Below are 19,835 nucleotides of genomic sequence, written 5' to 3'. Positions count from 1 at the left end.
TCTTTTGGCACAGAGGTCTGTGCCTGAATGATCTGTGGATGTTGAGGACTTAGCTTTGTAGGGTTTGGGGAAGGGCAGCCATGAGTGGATAGAATAAATTCTCAATGTCCCTGGCTAAAGGGTGACATGACTCAGACTTGATAGTTCTGTAAAACTGTTTCTTCCAAAGCCTTCAAGGATGTTGGTTTGGGGAAGAAAGCCAGCCAACCCAGAGAATCCCAGGAGACTGACAGGCCTTTTTCTCTGCGATTCTTTCTTGCAGGCAGCCTGAGGCAGCCTGTCTCTTTGTTAACAGAGTGACAGCAATGTGACACCATGGAAATAATTACTAACAAATCACGGTGCTGACTGCAAACAGCTCTCTGTCTTCAGAGGCATGTCAGGGTGCATTAGAGCAGGACTGGAGAAGCAGCACATAAGGGGGGGTGGTGGCTGAGGCGCAGCCTATGCACAGGCGCTCCTGTGTTCCCCAACCCTGGCCTCTTTCTGTGATGTCTGACTTCCTTGCTTTTAGCCTTTCCCCATAAGGTCAGCTAAGGGCCATCTGGGTCAGCAAGTGGTATGTGGTTGGTCTAGCTTCATCTGGGCAGGTAGTCAGGGCTCCCATGAAATCCAATAGTTTCCATTGTGGAACCCTCAAAAGGTAGAATGATGCTCACTTCTCTGATTTACTTGCTGCCAGTTGAGACCAGCTTCACTTGTCATGGCATAGGATTTTGGAGGTGGCAGAGGGGTCTGCAGGACCGAGAGTATGAGGGAAGCCTTGAATCTGTGTTGGCTCAGCTCCCTTCCCCCACTAGCTCTGGTTTCTTCTTTAGTTGCCATAGTCAGTTTTTGGTAAGTCGACTTTGTCCATTCCCTCTTGGTTAGCAGAGTGATTGCTCTGACTGTCAGGGCTGTAAATAATGTTTCTGGTGTGTGTGGCTGGAGGCAGCCGGGTGGGGTGTGAGGAGGAGAGGAAGGAAGGAGGAGCTGCTCTGCGATGGCTCCCTCACCCACCCCCTCCCCTCTCATACAATATTTATCCAGGGATGGGAGTCAGATGCAGCGACCTCAGGGGTCACCCAGTTAAATAGCTTCTGAACCTCCCTGCATTCTAATTGCTGCAGTTGTCCTTTGCTCTGGAGACTTCTCCTCCCTATTGTCTGCTGAGGCACACACTAATGGCTGTCCTCCCTGGCCCTGCTGGGAGGCATGTGTGGGTGTGTGTGGGGCACTCATTGCTACCTTCCTTTCCCCAGGGATAAAGGAATCCAGGGTCTATTAACAAGTGGCTTTATCTAGGAGGAGCCCAATCCCCTGCTACCCCTATCCTTCCCAAACCTGACTGAAGGAGGCCCAGGTAGTGGGCTTAATTTGGGGGCCAGGGGGCTCTCACCTATTTTTTGGCAGTTGTGAATTCTCTATAGGCTACCTAAAGCCAGGAGACAGACCCTTAGTACTTGGCTGATGAGCATCACCTTGTATGTCCATAGTCCCTTATCCAGGGTTTGGAAACTTCTAATGAGTGATGTTTTCTATTGGGCTATTCTGCATTTGCCCAAAGAATTGTTGAATGCAATCTGTCTGGTCCCTGGAGGCAGTTTAGACGATTGATCATGGTAGCAGGTGTGCCCTATGTGTTGATTTAAGAGTGACATGTGCCTCATATCTTCAGTAGGTCCTTCCTATAAATGTCAGTCACCCTCCACTGCAGCTTCTCTCTCCCAAAGAATACTGTTAGAAACTGCCATTGAAGAGTCTAACCACGTGTATCCTGATGGTGCTGGCATTCAGCAGTGGCCTAAAGTCAACTCCTGCTGAGGGCTGCTCTGGGCCTAGTATGCACTGTTCTGGGAACAGAACAGGGGAGGGGGGGAGGGGAGATGGGAGAAGGGGAGTCATCAGAGGGTTAAGGGCAACAGCTGTGTCTCGAGCACCTATAATGGAGCACAGGTCACACTGCTTCCAGATCCTGAGTGTGGGAGGATGCCTCTCTGCAGTGCCTCCAGAGGGCATTGCAGGCCACACAAAGACAGCCCAGCATAGGTTCAAGATGTCCACAGGCCAGGTGGAGACTATAGTAGATGAGCAAGGTATTTGGGAGGCAACTCAAATTTAGGAGCTTCTGGCCAAAAAGAAAGTAACCCCTTCCCCTACCCTACTCCCTGCTGGGGCTTCTATCATTCTGTTTGGGGAAGCACTCTGGCCAGATCTCAATGGTCATTCCAGCCCTGTGGGAGCACAAGGGGCCACTGTACCCTTCCCTGAAAGCATTCCCCTAGCAAGGACATGGAGAAGGGCTTGTCCTGTTGTTTTGAGACTGGGAGGCAGAAGTTGTACGTTTTCGTGTTGTGTATTAGTGGCATTGGTGGCATTATACTTTTTCTACAGGGTGTTTGTGGCACTTGTGTGTTTCCCATGGGCTTTGTTGGGGGGTGGGGGATAGGAGTCAAAGATAGTTGGTAAGTGAGCTAAAAAGCTGTGGAATAGTGAGGCACTACACACAGAGGCAGTACCTTTTGGAGGCTTTGAGCAACTATTTGACACTAGGGATTTGAGGTTAGTTTTCCTTGGGAGGACCTGCAGCCTGGCCTCAGGGGCATCCCTCTGCACCCGCCTGTGCTCTGGTTTCTGTTGGGAACTCTCCAGAGCAACATGTCTGGGAATACTTCCAGCTGTGCCACCAGACCCGGACGCAGGTGACGGCCTTTCATCTATACCGTAGGGATACCAAGAGGAAATTAAATGTCATTTGCCCCCTGCACAGCAGGTCGATGCCAGATCAGACACTGCTGCTCAGAGTTGGGCAAAGGGCACCCAAGGGAAGACTTATGCTTCATCCATGTCCTCTGAGCTGTGGAGACTCCCAGGTAATGATGGCTTGGCTCACTCCCAAGGCTCTCTCTGCTCCACTAGGTTCACCCTGGCCTGAAGCCCAGCCTAGTGCTACATGGCATCTGTGGCCCATACCAGGCCAGAGAGGTATGTATAACAGTGGAGGGGAATGGAGAGGAAAGGCAGGGCTTGGCAGAAGACACAGGAAATAGTGAGATGAACAACCCTTCCTCCAAGATGCTGTGCGGTATTGTGGGAATAGCAAGGTTGTTCAAATTTAAGAAGAAGAAGGAAAAAACAACTACCTGGGTTCATGACCTGGCTCCACTACTTAATAGTTGTAGTATTTTGAGGTAGTCACATTACCATTTCCAGCCTCCATTTCCTTATCTGTAAAATCATAAGCATTTCTGTCTCCTGTTGGGACTGGTGCTGAAGTCTCCCTCCTCTCCCTTCTCATCCCCTCCTCCTCCCCCTCAGTCTGAAAGGATTGGCTTGTGATACCTAGTCATCCCTCTCAAAATCCCTCCCTTCCCCGCCCCCGTGGCATTAGGTGCAGTTGCTATGAAGTGAATGATGGTTGGTAAGTCTGCCTTAGAAAGGCAGAAATGGTTACCTCTCCCTGCCTGGGACCCTCTCTTCTTGTCCTTGCTTCCTCAGGCAAGCATCCCAAAGTCTATATGAGATGGGTGGTAAGGCAAGGTGAGGGATTTGCCAGAGGTCCTAATTACGGGGCCCAGCTGACTTCTCCAGCCCTCACACTTGCATTCCCCTTCTTGTTTGGGAGGACAACCGGGCTTGGCCCAGCCTTCCCTCCATTGAAGTCCCCGGAAAGCTGTAGTTCTCAGCTCCACAGTGACATATATAAACAGGGCTTTGGGAAAAAGATGTTTTAATACTGGAAGAGTTCTTCCTAGAAAACTCCCCACCCCCTCTTCACCCTCACCCCTCTGAAGCATGGCTGCTGCTGGTGAAATTCATTAGTGTTCCCTGACAGGCAGTGGCGACAGAGGCGCTTGCTGTCTGCTTCCCGCTCCCTCGCTCTCGTGCTCCTGCTTCACGCACACTGATATTTAAAGCTGATGGGCTGCTTATAGACTTCTTGTACCATGACAAGTTTGGGGAGGGGCTTGGGGGAGGAAGAGACAGACAAGGAGCCAGCTGTCATGCTGGTATTTCAAACAGTACTCTCTCCTGACCCTTTGCAGGCTCCAGCAAGTGTATCGTCTTTCTGAAGCCTGTGGTTGGAATTGTAACCTGCAGCTGTCCCAGAGGATGAGAGCAAGTGTGGGGGCAAAGTGGGCTGAGAAGCCGGCAGTGTGTTCTCCCAGGGTTGAGAGCAGGCAGAGAACAGTGAAGGGACAGAGCATGTGCCTAAGTACTGTGCACTTGCTTGAGCAGAGGGGATCCAAGCAGAGTCTTCATAAGTGCTCCAAGACATTGCCCTCCCATCACCAGAAACAAGATGGCCCTTCCTACTAGTTGTTCCTAAGTGATCAGTGGTTATCTTCAGGGTGACTAGACTTGGAAGCTTCCGAATATTAGGAATCAAGCTTGCATAGCCTCCACCTTGGGGGTCCTGGGGCTCAGCAGTACTCATAAAAATGTGTGGTGATCATTTAAGGTAGGAAGTCTTCCCCTTTTGTGTCTAGAATAGTGTCTTGACCTTTTGTTCCTTGGTATTGGTTTGCTGATTCTTTGGGTTTGAAAAATGAGCCCCAAGGTATCTCCTATATCCATAACTCTTCCTCTCAGACTAAGCTTTTAGGAATTCACTTTTATAGCTGATGAGTGGTCCTGAACTTGAACTCAGGGCCTGAGCTCTGTCCCTGAGCTTCTTTCCCTGAGGCTAGCTCTCTACCACTCTCATGAGCCACAGCTCCACTTGCTGAGTTTTAAAATTAGTTAATTAGGGGTTGGGGATATGGCCTAGTGGCAAAGAGTGCTTGCCTCATATACATGAAGCCCTGGGTTCAATTTCCCAGCACCACATATACAGAAAACGGCCAGAAGTGGCGCTGTGGTTCAAGTGGCAGAGTGCTAGCCTTGAGCAAGAAGAAGCCAGGGACAGTGCTCAGGCCCTGAGTTCAAGCCCCAGGCCTGGCAATAGATAAATAAATAAATAAATAATAAAGTTAAAGATATTAAAAAATAAAATAAAATGAGTTAACTAGAAATAAGAGTCTCATGGACTTTCCTGCCTAGGAAACTGGGCCTCAGATCTCAGCCTCTTGAGTAGCTAGGATTATACTTGTGAGATACCCAGCATTTCTTTGCCTTTTAACCTTAACAAGGCTTCTCCAGTATCCCTTTCCTAACTAAGGTCCTGTCTTTTCCATGCAGATAGCCTGAAAGCATTTCTAAGGCCATTGCAGGTTTGATGTCAGCTGCTTTCTTTCTAGCCTGAATCCTTCCCTTGAGCCTGTATTTATAAAGTATGTTTCCCTTAGCTGGCTCCTTTAAACCTTTCATAGAGCAGGACATGGAAGTGATTTTGCTTGCTCAAGGACACATAATCACTTGTCTAACTTGTTGTTTAGTACAGTGGAGCCATGGTGCTGGGTGGGAGTTGAACTACATTGCCCACTGTCAGGAGCCTTTGCAGATCCAGGTTCAGCCATGGGGAAGGTCACTGGGCAAGTAGGCCAAGCATCTTTCTGCTTGCATATTTAGCTTTGTCAGTGCCAGGACTCCTACCATTCCACACAGCTGTCTGTTTGTCTGTAAAGGTTTAATCTAGAACCTTGCACATCTTCTTTTGGAAAGTGGATCCAGAATGTTTTTATGTTCTGTAGATTCAATTGTATTCCTGAACTGTCAAGGACCACATTTGATTTGATCAGTGCCTATAACCTGCCATCCTGGCCCTCACCTTTCCCCCTGCCCAATACTCTCCCAACATTATACTACTTTAGCAGAGATTTCTGACTTGGGGCTAATGTCTTTGGGTTGCACCCTTTTTCTCCCACCCTGTTCTTGCTGATTCTTAAATCAGCTCAAAGCACTGAGTGCTAGGCCCGCCTGGGGCATGCCAGTGTTATGTCTTGTGATGTGGTGCATCTCAAAGGTGAAATGGAGACTAACCAGCTTTGGTAAGTAGGAGGTTTGAGCATTAATTTTTTATACCTCCACAGAGGCCAAGTGAGTGGATTTAATTATGAATCGGCTTTCTACCTTCCTCCTCACAATGTGGTGTTTCAGAGCTGAGACTAAGGAACCTGTTGAAATGAGAAACCCCTATTTCCTAGCTTGACCCCCTCACTAATTCGGGTTAAATTGCTGCGCTGTTGCAGTGGTGACACATTGTGTCTGCCTCTGTTTGTATAAGACGATGCAGTGGGGGAGGATGGACCAATTTGTGCAGAGATAAAAGGTGTCACAGGCAGATAACTAACGTCCCAGCCTCGTGCCTGCTCTCATTGTTGCTCAATTTGCTCCGTGTGTAAGCCCAGCCTTTTCCTCTTTCTTCCTTCCCTCCCCTTGGTCATATTTTACCTCAGTTGCCACAGTGTAATGATGCCCTGCGTAGTGGGGGAGGAGATAGGCACCTCTGGCTGACAGCCCTTTCTGATAACCAAATTCCAGCCCATCCATCACCAGCTACTCTCCTCAACTTGAGGAAAAGTGATCGTGAAAGGCGGGCCGTTCATCACCAGAGTCTGTTTATCTCCTCTGGGTAGGGAATGGAAGAAGGGGAGACAAAGGGCTGTGTTCCCAGCTAAGTGCTGCCCAGGCTGGGGTGGCTTGTAAATGTTGGATACAGACTCAAGCAGGCAGCTGTTGAACTCTGACTAGATAGGACTCCCAGATTGGGCTCCAGGAGGCTTGTGGGCCTTTCCCGAGGTTCAGCCTTGACACTAGGAGAGTAGTAGAGGAAATTGTGGCAGTTCTATGATGGAGGACATCTGGTGACAACATTCTTTTTTTTTTGGCCAGTCCTGGGCCTTGGACTCAGGGCCTGAGCACTGTCCCTGGCTTCTTCCCGCTCAAGGCTAGCACTCTGCCACTTGAGCCACAGCGCCGCTTCTGGCCGTTTTTTTCTGTGTATGTGGTGCTGGGGAATCGAACCTAGGGCCTCGTGTATCCGAGGCAGGCACTCTTGCCACTAGGCTATATCCCCAGCCCCTGGTGACAACATTCTTGGGGAGCATATTGGAATTAGTATATGTGGAAAGATACCTCATAGGTATCTTTGCAGAATCTTCCCTGTGGCTTCTCCAGGCCCGCTGCTTCTCAGCGCTAGGCCTCTAATAACTGAAGAAAACAGCTTCTCCCCTACTCCACACTCAGCTTGAACATAGTAGTTTGCGCCTACAGGTGAGCAGTGCATGTGCATATTAGTGCTGTTAGGCCACAGAACTAGCAGTCTTTTTCATTCTGAGACTCAAGTCATACAGCCTTTCTAGAAAGGCAGAAAGGGGTTGAGGATAACTTCAGAGTCTGCTGATTCCATCTTCTGTTTAAGAGCTTGAGTTGTAAAAGCAAGACTAACATGCATCTCTTGATTTGGGTTTGTCTCTAAGACTTGAAGAGATAGACTTGGATAAGGAATAATGTGGCCTTTTCCAGCACAGGGTACCTACTCTCTGGTTGCTCCTGGTTGTTGACGCCTGTCTGTCCATCTCTCTGCCTAACATCAGACCTGCATGGTTTCTGACTCAAGCCTAGCAGCTCTCCCCCCAGCTTTGTTCACCTAATCTTCAAAGCTGAGCTCTTGTTCACAATGGCTCCACCTTGGCCATACCCATTAGCGAGGGGGGGGGGGTATTCCCTTAATGAGCTACTCCCCAGCGTTGGCTAGGGCTGAGCTAGCTACACCTGTTTGCTATCAGGGCTGTCTGGGCCAAGCCAGAACAGCTCAGTTTGCAGGTGGTAGAGTTGAATGAGGGTGGGGTAAGAAAGTCTGGACTCTTTTGCTTTGTTGTCTATGCTTATAGGAAGAGATAATTTTCTACACATACTCTGTTCTCTTATATTGTTCTCTTATTTCTAAGCAAAAGAAAGCTGTCTCCTTGCTTTTTTGTAATTTAAAAGAAGTCACAAGGCAACGTTTCTAACTTCCTCTGATGTAGAAATGAGGAATCTAATGGTAAAGGCTGATATTCTGTTCTGATGGCCCTGATGAGCCAAGGTAATAAAGCAGGGCCACATGATACATGCCAAGGGTAGAAGCTCTTTCAGGCTCTAAGCCCCACAGTATCTGTAAAGTGATAATGTACCTTGGTTTAGAACCTACAAGCAGGACTGGGGAGGGAGGCTTCCTTAAAGGGAGCCCCTTAAATTCATGAAACTGAAGGAAGTTTTGATTTGGTGGGGAGGGGGGAGAAATCCCATTCCTTTTTATGGCTTGGACATAATTGGATCTTTTCTATTGGCCATTGGTGATGTCATTCTGACCCTCATAAAGAAGGGGAAATCACACCTGTGGACTTGATGCATAAAATTTCATTGGGCAACAGTAATAAGCATGGCCAGATGATGTTTGGGCAGTTGGAGAGTTTTGTGCCCAGTGAATCCAGCTGCATGGAGACCTGGGTACCATAAATTTGCCTGCACATTCATGCCCGCAGGCTAGTCCAGGGCCCACTGCCAGTGGCTCTTGTGATCAGTGTCTGGTAGAACTTACAGCATTCAGACTCGGTGCCAGGGAGACTTTTGCTCTTTTATTATTTCTTCTCCTTTCTTTTCTTTCTTTCTTCCTTTTTTTTGTGATACAAGAGTTTGAACTCATGGCCTCTCGCTTGGTAGGCTGGTATTCTACCAGAAGAGAGATGTGGAGGTATGCTTTGGCTGATTATTTTCAAGATAGGATCTTATGAACTTTTCTGCAGGCTGGCCTCGAATCATGATCCTTCCATTCTCAGCCTACCCACCTCCCAAGTAGTTGGGATTACAGGTGTGAGGCATTAGCACCTGACTCCTTTCCCAATTCCTGGAATCATATATTCACTGGTAACCACTGACCCTAGCCTTCAGCTCATAAGAACATCAAATGAAGGCATGACCTTGTGCAGTGACCACCATCCTACCTGCCTCAGTCTTTGTCTTCCCAGAGACTGCGAGAGCTCTAAATGAATCTATATAACCAGAGCCTTTGTAGGCAGAAGACTTAGCATCCAGTTCTAGTTCTGTTCTTGGTTTGATATATGATTAACCAAATCCTTTTTCTTCCCTGAGCCCCAGTCTTTGCTTTTGTGTAGAGAATAATAGCTATTCTGCCTTGCTAACATAGTTAATCTCTTTAAGTGGAGCTATAGTTGTGTGACAGAAATGTATAGCTATCTTCCCATGAGACACTTGGGAGTTCTCAGTGTCTATCATGGAGATGGAGCTGGGACCTGCTACAATTGTACTTCTTGTTTCTTGGAGCCATAGAACTGAAACATTCAGAGGACTGCTCAACAACTTGAATGAATATTAGTTCTTAAGCTCCTGAATGAGACTGATAGTTCTCCTTCTTGTCATGCTCCAGTCAGGCATGGGTGTAGAGGGCATTCAGGGCTGCTGCTGAGCTATATTCAGATATGGATGGATGTGTCTCTTGCCCAGTAATCTGTCCTTGGAGTGTTCCTTCTGGTATAGATCCTCCAAAGGGGCAAGTAGGATCCTACTGAGGGAAGCCCTTCCTGGGTAGAAGTGTGTATAGTTGGTAAGTACTGTATTTTTGAAATCTCACTGAAGAGGCAGCCCTTTTTCCTTCAGCCCTACCTATAGCTAATAGGACTCCTGGTCTGTGTCAATTAAAAGAGCTCAGATGCTGAAAATGGTCCAGGGAAAATAGGATAGAGACTCCCTGCTTTTGCTGCCCAGTCCTCCGTGCTATTCATGCTTCTAGTAGACTCTTCACCTTGGCCTTGGTGTGATTTTTCTAAAATAGCTGAGCTCAGCAAGCATTTTCACAAACATCAAGAATAAGAAACAAGGGGCTGGGAGTATGGCCTAGTGGCAAGAGTGCTTGCCTCCTACACATGAAGCTCTCAGTTCGATTCCCCAGCACCACATATATGGAAAACGGCCAGAGGGGGCGCTGTGGCTCAAGTGGCAGAGTGCTAGCCTTGAGCAAGAAGAGGCCAGGGACAGTGCTCAGGCCCTGAGTCCAAGCCACAGGACTGGCCAAAAAAAAAAAAAAAAGAATAAGAAACAAGAAAGAAAAATGAAAGAAACAAGACAATTATTCAGTCAGATTAATTTTACTTCTTAGACAATTATATTCTACCTCCTAAGGCTATCTCTTATCCTTATAAACCTTGTCTAATATCCCCATATCCTTGGCCCTTGGCTTTACATGAGAGTATCCTCTCTGGTACCCCCTCATCCTCCTGGTCTCAGCCAGAATTTCTCTTCCAGAAAATTAGCTGATTATAGTTAATGTGATTGTTCTACCTGAATGCTTTAATGGGACCTGCACCTCAGGTGACATATTCTGGGTCTTATAAAAATGAGTCCTTAGGGGCTCCAAGGTATATATACGTTCAAGTGGTAGAGTTCTTGCTAGGCAAACACAGGGCCCAGAGTTCAAACCCCAGTACTACCAGAATATGAAAAGAAAATGAAATAAAAGTGAATACATATTATACTGCCTGAGACATGTTACGTGTTTGAAGGGTGCTGGACTGAAGGTTTAACTGACCTGGACTGGATTTTGTAGCCAAACTTTCTAAGAAAGGAGTTTCTTATTGCTTACTCATTCTGCACTATGCAGGCTCCCTCTGCTCTCTCCTACCTGGCCCAATGATACTGGCATTCCTTTCACCAAGATCAATTGTGACTTCCTCCTTACTAAATCTGTTGGGGTTTTCTTTGCTCTTGTCGTACTTGACTACTTTTTGACCTAGATTTAAATACAACACACCAACACACACACACACACACACACACACACACACACACACACACACACGGAGAGTATGCTTCCATAGTTTAGGCTGACCACAGGTAATGTGATATGGGATCATAAGAGCATGTGTGACCTTGGTTGGCATTTGATACCCTAAAAAGGAGTCTTTTGAAGAAATCTGAAAGGAGGTAGGGAATGTGGCCTGCAGAAGGGAACACTTGGCTCTCAGATCATAGAAGGGTTCTGAAAGGATGAGATAGAGGTCTTGTTCTCTTCATACCTCAGACTCAGGAAAGAAGTTGTGAGAAGGCAAGTTTTAGTTTAGTATTTAAAAGTTGTTCTAAACTAGAGTTCAGAATTGTAATTGGTTGTTGCTTGATATACAAATTTCTCATATGTGGGGATGGACTGGTAAAGGTGGTTTTATTTTAGGACAGTGAAAATAAGACATGACCCTAGGCCCTCTGCTCACCTCACCCTGTATTTTTCTTCCCAGGCTATCCTGTCTATTATTGTGATTTTAATTTTACTTACATTATATTAATGAATCAGCAATCTCTGTCTGTAGTCCAGATCGCTCTTCAAAATATGCGTGTGGGTATTTGTCCTAGACATTGTTCCACCACCAAATGTTTCCTAGATATCTCAGACTCAATAAACATCAAATGTTTGCCATGTGTCAAGAATTTTATCTAAAACTGCATTTAGGGCTGGGGATATAGCCTAGTGGCAAGAGTGCCTGCCTCATATACACGAGGCCCTAGGTTCGATTCCCCAGCACCACATATACAGAAAACGGCCAGAAGCGGCGCTGTGGCTCAAGTGGCAGAGTGCTAGCCTTGAGCGGGAAGAAGCCAGGGACAGTGCTCAGGCCCTGAGTCCAAGGCCCAGGACTGGCCAAAAAAAATAAATAAATAAATAAAACTGCATTTAGTCCTGCCTTTTTCCAGAGGATTTCTAAGAGTAGGCTGTGGGAGCAGCCTATCCCAATTCGGGGAGACAAGGATACACTGTATGCAGAAAACTTGAAACTAATAAGAAAATTGATCAAATACTGGCCTTCTTGGGTGGCATATATGCTCTCTGTGTCATTGCCTTTTATTGTATATGTGTCTCAGTATTATGAAGTTAAATGTCTTAGTCTGTTTTGTTCCGCTGTAACATAATGTTGAGACTGGTAATTTGTAAACAATAAGCATTTATTTTTTATACTTTTAGGGCTTGTGAAGTCCTAGGTAGTGGGGTCCACATCTGAGGAGGGCCTTCATGCCGCATCATCCCATGGTAGAAGGTAGAAGGGCAAAGAGTACATAAGAGGAAGAGAGGGGCTGGAGAGAGGGAAAAAGGAGACAGCGAAAGGGAGAAAAGGAAAGAGAGGAGAGATGGGATGAGACAGGCAGAGAGAGAAGTACAGACAGAAAGGGAGCTGGAGTGTGTGTGTGTGTGTGTGTGTGTGTGTGCGCGCGCGTGCTAGTACTGAGATTTGAACTCTGGGCCTGGACATTGTCCCTTCTCTTTTTCATTCAAAGCTAGTACTCTCCCCCTTGAGCCACAGCTCCACTTCTGGCTTTTTGCTGGTCAATTGGAGATGAAAGTATTAAGGACTTTCTTGCCCAGACTGACTTCATATCTCAGCCTCCCGAGTAACTAGGATTATAGGCATGAGCACCATCACTCACCCTTCCAACTTATCCTTTTATCAGGATAACCCATTCCTGTGATAACCATATCAATGCTATTTACCTCTTAAAGGTCCCACTTCTTAATGCTATTGCATTGAGCATTAAGTTTACAACATGTGAATTTCCAACATAGTTGAGCAATAGCACTAACGAAGCTACCTACCAGTCTTTGACTTGGGCAACGTGAATCAGGCACTTTTTTTGGAACCTCATGGTTTCAGAGGTTTTAGTCCGTGGTCGCTTGTCCTGGCTTTGGGCCTGTGGCAGTGCAGTCCGTGATGCCACAGCATGTAGCGAAGGAGGACTGTTTATCTTGTGACTCTCAGAGAGATGCTTTGCTGCTTTGAAGAGTCCCTGCCCATCTGTCTCTATATCATGTGCTTTTTCCCCTCCTGCTTCATATCTCTGTTTTGGGGCCAGACAGAACTAAGTTCAGTTTTTGTACTACCAATTTTTATTGCTGGGACATTGGATAACTTCTCTCAATCTCCTTTCCTTATCTATAAAACATAGACAACAGTTCATACCTCACAGCATCATTTTTTTTAAATTAAAATTTTATTGACAAGGTGATGTGCAAAGGGGGTACAGTTACATAATAAGGCAGTGAGTACATTTCTTGTCATATTTGTTATACCCTCATTTTCCTTTCCCTTCCTTAGTTCAGGTAAGCATATATACAATATCCAGTGTACCAAAATCATATACAGTAACCACATGGGGTATGCCAAAGGAAATTCACCTAGAACATTAAATGTAATGACAACAATAGAATCCTCCTGTGTCCTTCTCTTGGAGTTCTTTTTGCTTATCCTCATCTTATATAATCATGTTTACGTAGCTGTTGAGCTATTGTGATCCACTGATAGGTCTATCCTAGACCTTTTTATGTTTGTTTAGTAGTTGTTTGATTTTAGATACATAATCTAAAGTCTCTGACCCAAACATGTGGAAATACCATTTGAAAAGAAGTTTGTTATTTTGCAGACCTGGTCTCTACTGTCTCCCCCTGCCTCCCAACAATCATATATCAAGGAGACCATGTGCCTTTGTTCTCTGTGTTCTAGGCTTGTCTCGCTCAACATTATTTGTTCAAGTTCTGACCATTTCCCTGTGAATACCAATATTTTATCATTTCTAATCGCTATGTAGTATTTCATTGTGTATAGGTACCACATTTTTTTTGATCCATTCATCTAAAGTGGGGCACCTAGGTTGTTTCCACATTTTGGCTATTGTGAATTCACAGCATCATTTTAAAGATTAATTGTGAAGCATGTAAGGCACTTGGTATACTGTAGGCCTTTAGAAAACATTAGCTGCTGATAATATTATTGTTGTTATTATTATTATTATTTTGTGAGTCATAGGGCCTGAACTCAAGGCCTTCATGCTGCCCCTGAACTCTTTTGTTCAAGGCTAACACTCTACCACTTTGAGCCACAATGCTACTTTTGGTTTCTGGTGGTTAAATGAAGATAAGAATCTCAAGGACTTTCTTGCCTGGGCTGACTTTGAACCTCAATCCTCAGATTTCAGCCTCCTGAGTAGCTAGGATTACAGGTGTGAGCCACCAGTGCCCAGCCTGCTGATATTTTTTTGAGTGGGGTCTCCAAGCACACACATTTGAATCTTAGGGAAAGTTCTAGAGCTGTTTATGGTGCTAAAGGTAGAATCCCTTTCTTGTGTGACATAAACACATGGATGAGGCATTAGCCCCTGAAGTCTGTTTTGTCATGTATTGGACTTTTAGCTTAAGACTCCATACTTGGGACATATTTTCATCCAACTTGTTCTCTTTCTTGCAGGCTCCCAGGACAGTGCCAGTACTTGGGCCTGCCAGTGGCAGATTACTTCAAGCAATGGATTAATCTGAAAAAGGTACTGTCTGAACTTTACCCAGAGCCTTGCTCTGGTTCTCCTGTGCCTAAGAGCTTCCCCTCCATCTCTGTTATCTTCCTTTCTGTTCTCTTTTTTCAACATCCCTTTTTCCTCTTTCCCTAGGTGATAGGTGCTGACATGTTGTAATTCTTCCTGGGAATGGGGAGCTGCATGGGGCCGGGATACTGGGTGGAGTTTGAATCACTGTCTCAGTTGCTGTCACACAGACATGCACAGAAGTCCCAGTTAAGTGGATTTTTCAGACAGAGCTGAATCTCTGGGCTGAGTCATATTGTCATTAGGAGAGACGTGGTCCTAGCTGTGCCTCTGGGAAAGCATTCTCCTTTGATGTCCTTAGGAGTGTGGGCTCTGATCCTCCTGATGCCTTCGCATCTCCCTCTAGTTGGGAAGAAAGACTTCTTCAAGTTGGCTTTGGTCCTATCTGGTTCCAACAGAGCCTTGCTCATGTGGGAACCTGAAGCTCATGGAAGCTAAAGCTTGGTTTCCTTTGGACACAAAAGAGGGGCCAAACACTAATGCAACACTAAGTTCCTGGCGAGTTTCCATGAGGCTGGGAAGGAGCTGTGTAGCTAGGATAGTGGCCCTGATAGAGAATGGAATATCTAGAAAACTAGTATGTTACTAGTATGTGCTGTACATCCTGTGTAAGCAGAAGAAAGGATGTGTAAAATAGACTCACCAGAGCCCTGCTCTGGAGAGATCCTTGCTGTGGACTTGATCTATAGGAGATTGACCCCCATAAACCAATCTGATATAAAGACAATCATTTTTTTCCTGGAGCGGCCTCAGAACTCTCATGTGACGGGTTGGCTTAGTAACTCCTAGGAAGTTGGATAAAGGTAAAATACACCAGAGACCATGGTGAGTGCTCCTGGAAGCTCAGAACAGAGGCCATTAAGGAGTCAGGATAAATATTCTGAGGATTTGGATCTTGAACTGGGGAATGAAGGAAGATGTGTCAGGCTACCAAGAGAATGTTTTCTGGGCATATGTTGTGGTAGAACAGATCCTTGTGATATATGTAGCTAGAGCTAAGGGGGCATGTGAAGCAGTAGTAAAGAAAGTTCTGCATTGAGAATGACTATGGACTTAGTTCCTTGTTTTGTGGTAACATTCTTCTCTTTCCCCTGGTATACCGGTCCTCTGCACTTCCACTTCTGGTTCTTTGACTTCTGCCCTTCTTTCCTGCTGATCACTTTTGCAGCTGAGCCACTACTCCCATCTTTGCTTGAGGAGTCTAAGCTCTATCCTACATCTAACCTTGGCCTGTGCTCTTCATCTGCCTGAAATGTCCCATAGTCATCATCATATGCCTCTCCTTGAAGATTCTATTCAGATATCACTTCTCTTGCCTTGAGGTCCCTTAGACTTGGGATATCAGTTCAACTTAGTTGACGTAGAGTCAATGTGTGTTTCCTTCTGGACATGTCTGTCTGGAGCATAGGGACTGAGTCAGGGCCAGGTACACAATATGTACTTAGTAATTGCTGGCTGACTAGCTTGTCTTTGAGAACTAGCACCATTGAGGCGGGGCTTGGTGGGGCTAGGCGTGCGCTCCTAGAAGACAGCATGCCAGCTGTCAGAGCTCATCTCAGGCTGCATGCTGGCCTCAGCAAATGCAATGTGAAGGCCCGGCCAGGCGAGGCAGGCACTGACCATGAACAATTACTCTGTGAAGTTCACTAGACTTTTTGGTGTGTGGATAGCCACCCGCCTCTAGGTCCCTTGGCAGAAAAGCAGGAGAACAGCTGACCCATGTGGTAACATTGCATTCAGGGACACCTTGGTGCCGCTGGGCCAAAGGGTGGGAGTTGAGGCAGGCTGTCCTGAGCCCCTACGACTTGCTTCTCCACAAGACTACCAAGCTGTAGAAGGATAGTATGGGTACAGGGGAAACTGAGAACTCTATTCTTGACCCGGTGTCTTCCTCTTAGAAGGTAACCAGAACAGGTTTGTAAAGACAAGGGGGTCTAACCCTTTCTTCTGCTCTCTAACCACATCATTTTCCAGGTTTGCACCTAAGTGCGCAACCGGGAGCAAACTCCCATCCCAGTTTCTCAAGGAATCTAATCTGTGAAGAGATAAGTGTCTTTTAGATGCCCTATATTGAAAAATGGTATAGGCAGCATCAAGAAAGAGAAACTTTTCAGCAGCCAGCTTTCCACATCTCCCACCTCTACCTACTTTCCCTGTAGCAGAGTGGATCAAGCCAGTGTTTGCTGACATTTGGAATGTCATTGAATGATCTTAGACTTTTATTGAACTGTCAGCTTAGAGCAGTCTTGAGGCTCTGCTCCCAATGCCTTCCAGGAGGTTAGAGCTGTCACTGAGGCTCTAGAAAAATACACACGTGCACATGCATACATGTATATGTATTAATATACATTCATACATTATGAATACACCCAGAATTTTATGTATATATCCTTACTTACACATATGTATATGCACATATGCTCACCTTTATGTATGTGTATATGCACGTTGTCACCTTTAGAAACAATATGGGCATGAATATATTTATATAGACATATTCATAAAGTACGTAGACACACGCAAAACATCATCAATAAATGAAAAAAAATTGGTAGTACTGAGTTTGAACTCAGCCTCCTGCTTGCTATGCTATTGCTGCATTACTTGAATGATGCTCTACTCCTACATTTTTTTTTCAATACTGGGGTTTGAATTTAGGGCCTTGCACTTGCTTGGCTTGCTTTCTGTGCTGGTGCTCCACCACTTGAGCCATGTCTTCAGCCCTACTTCTTTTTTTTTCTTGTTTTTTTATTTAAATTTATTTGTTTATTAATTTAACACAAATTTTTTGACAAGGTGTTGTGCAAAAAGGGTACAGTTACATAGTAGGGCAGTGTGTACATTTCTTGTGATATCTTATGTCCTGTTTTTCTATCTCTTCTCTAGGTCAGGTAGACATATATACAATATACAATGTATCAAGAACATATACAGTAGCCAGGTGGCTACGCCCAAGAAAGTTCGCCTAGGGCTTTAAATGTAATGTAGATATTAGATCATATGTCGACAGTAGTCTTATATGAACGTACATACCTAGCTTTTGAGCTATTGTATTCCCCTGAGAGGTCAAATTTTTTTTTTTTTTTTTTTTTTTTTGGCCAGTCCTGGGCCTTGGACTCAGGGCCTGAGCACTGTCCCTGGCTTCTTCCCGCTCAAGGCTAGCACTCTGCCACTTGAGCCACCGCGCCGCTTCTGGCCGTTTTCTGTATATGTGGTGCTGCGGAATTGAACCTAGGGCCTCGTGTATCCGAGGCAGGCACTCTTGCCACTAGGCTATATTCCCAGCCCCATCAATTTTTGACCTTTATATGTTAAGTAATTGTTTGGTTTTAGTTACATACTGTTGGGTCGCTGCCCCAATCCTGTGGGGAATACTATTTGACAAGCAGTTTTTGGTTTCACAGACTTGGTCTCTACTGTCTCTCCGTCTCCCTTTCTTTTTTTTTTTTTTTGGCCAGTCCTGGGCCTTGGACTCAGGGCCTGAGCACTGTCCCTGGCTTCTTCCCGCTCAAGGCTAGCACTCTGCCACTTGAGCCACAGCGCCGCTTCTGGCCGTTTTTCTGTATATGTGGTGCTGGGGAATCGAACCTAGGGCCTCGTGTATCCGAGGCAGGCACTCTTGCCACTAGGCTATATCCCCAGCCCCTCCGTCTCCCTTTCTTAACAGTCATATATCAGGGAGATCTTGCCCCTTTGTTTTCTGTGTTCTAGGCTTGTCTCGCTCAACATTATTTGTTCGAGTTCTGACCATTTCCCTGCGAATAACAATATTTCACCATTCCTAATCGCTATGTAGTATTCCATTGTGTATAAGTACCCTATTTTTTGGATCCATTCGTCTGTGGAGGGGCATCTGGGTTGTTTCCATATTTTGGCTATTGTGAATTGTGCCGCGATAAACATGGAAGTACCAATGTCTTTTTGATATCTTGGGGTTTGCTGTTTAGGATAGATGCCTAGGAGTGGTATGGCTGGGTCATAGGGTAGGTCTATATTGAGCTTTTTGAGAAACCTCCATACTGTTCTTCAAAGTGGTTGTACTAATTTGCACTCCCACCAACAATGGAGAAGGGTTCCTCTTTCCCCACACCCCCTCCAGCATTTGTTGTTGCCTGAGTTCAGAGTATAGGCCATTCTAACTGGGGTAAGGTGGTATCTCAGGGTTGTTTTTATTTGCATTTCCTTTACTGCCAGGGATGTTGAGCATTTCCTCATGTGTTTCTTTGCCATTTTTATATCTTCTCTTGTGAAGTCTCTCTTTAGCTCCTTTGCCTATTTCCTAATAGGTTTATTGGGCTTAGAGGGGCTTAGTTTTTTGAGTTCTCTGTAGAGGACAGATATCAGGCCTTTGTCTGTTGCTGTGCTGGTAAATATCCTTTCCCATATGGTTGGCTGTCTTTCTATTTTGGTGGCTATGTCCTTAGCTGTGCAGAAACTTTTTAACTTGTAGTAGTCCCATTTGTCAAGTCTTTCCCCTATTTGTTGTGCCCCTGGGACTATATTCAGGAAGTTCCTTCCTGTGCCTATAAGTTCTAGCATCTTTCCTACTCTGTCCTTCAGTAGTTTCAAGGATTCAGGTCTGATATTGAGGTCCTTGATCCATTTTGAGTTGATCTTGGTGCATGGTGATAGGCTTGGGTCTACTTTGAGTTTTCTGCGTATGGCTGCCCAGTTCTCCCAGCACCAGTAGTTGAAGAGGCTATGTTTATTCCGTTGTATGTCTTTAGCTCCTTTGTCGAATATCAGTTCAGCCCTACTTCTTGCTGGCTACTTTGGATGTGGAGTTTCATGGACGTTTTTTCCCAGGCTGTTTTTGAACCATGATCTTTTGAGTCTCAGTCTCTTGAGCAGTTAAGATTATGGGTGTGAGCCACCTGTGCCTGGCAACAAATATTTTTGAGCACCTTCTATGTTCCAGGTCCTGGGGATGTGAAGAATTTCCTTGTTCTTATTTTTTAGGGGTGTTGGTGGTGTTGGTGGTATTGGGGCTTGAACTCAGGGCTAGGGTGGTTTCCTTCGCTCAAGACTAATGTTCTACCTCTTGAGCTATACCTCCACTTCTGGCTTTTTGCTGGTTAATTGGAGGTAACTGTTTTCAGACTGCAGTCCTCAGAGCTCAGCCTCTCAGTTGAGTTTGTTTTTGATAGAGTCTTGTACCTTTGCCAGGGCCAGCCTCAGATAGTGTTCCTCCTGCATCACCTCCTAAATGTCTGGGATTACATGTGTGAATGGCACACTTGGTTGGTTTATTGAGAGAAAGTCTTGCTGGCTTTTTTTTTTTTTTTTGCCTGAGCTGCCCTGGAATTGTAATCCTCGCATTTCCACCTCCTGAGTAGCTGGTATTGCAGACATGTGCCAAGGGTAGATGTCCCTGAAAAGATGGGTGTTGGACAAATAATTTCAGTTGCACTGAGTAACAGTAAACAGTCCAGAGTGAGGTGTGGAGTCAAAATATAATTTCCAGGAGAAAATGTCTAAACTGAAATCTGAAGGAGCAGCATGTTGTAAGGACCATAGTTGTGGAGAGGCCTTACATCTTCATAGAAGCCAGGAAGACAGAG

The 19,835-nt window shown here is 45.6% G+C and overlaps 1 protein-coding gene and 1 long non-coding RNA gene across 9 annotated transcripts in view; one reads left to right on the top strand and one right to left on the bottom strand.

Annotated features, from left to right (window-relative positions):
- Eri3 (ERI1 exoribonuclease family member 3) overlaps positions 1-19,835 on the top strand; it is a 139,100-nt gene that overhangs the window by 56,703 nt on the left and 62,562 nt on the right. For all 8 annotated transcript variants that reach the window (XM_048351136.1, XM_048351131.1, XM_048351130.1 and 5 more), the window contains one exon: positions 14,145-14,217. In XM_048351136.1, the coding sequence (XP_048207093.1) occupies positions 14,145-14,217 (73 nt within the window). The remainder of the gene's footprint in view (positions 1-14,144; positions 14,218-19,835) is intronic.
- LOC125355053 lies at positions 13,802-19,537 on the bottom strand. The gene is made up of 3 exons (XR_007211586.1): positions 19,365-19,537; positions 14,527-14,532; positions 13,802-13,839 (listed from the first exon to the last, which is right to left on the bottom strand). It is a non-coding gene; the product is annotated as an uncharacterized LOC125355053 (long non-coding RNA).

Source organism: Perognathus longimembris, chromosome 7 (genome assembly GCF_023159225.1).
Source record: "Perognathus longimembris pacificus isolate PPM17 chromosome 7, ASM2315922v1, whole genome shotgun sequence".
In the NCBI taxonomy this organism is placed as follows: domain Eukaryota; kingdom Metazoa; phylum Chordata; class Mammalia; order Rodentia; family Heteromyidae; genus Perognathus; species Perognathus longimembris.
The sequence above is the reverse complement of the archived record's forward strand: the minus strand, read 5'-3'. Positions and strand labels throughout refer to the sequence as shown.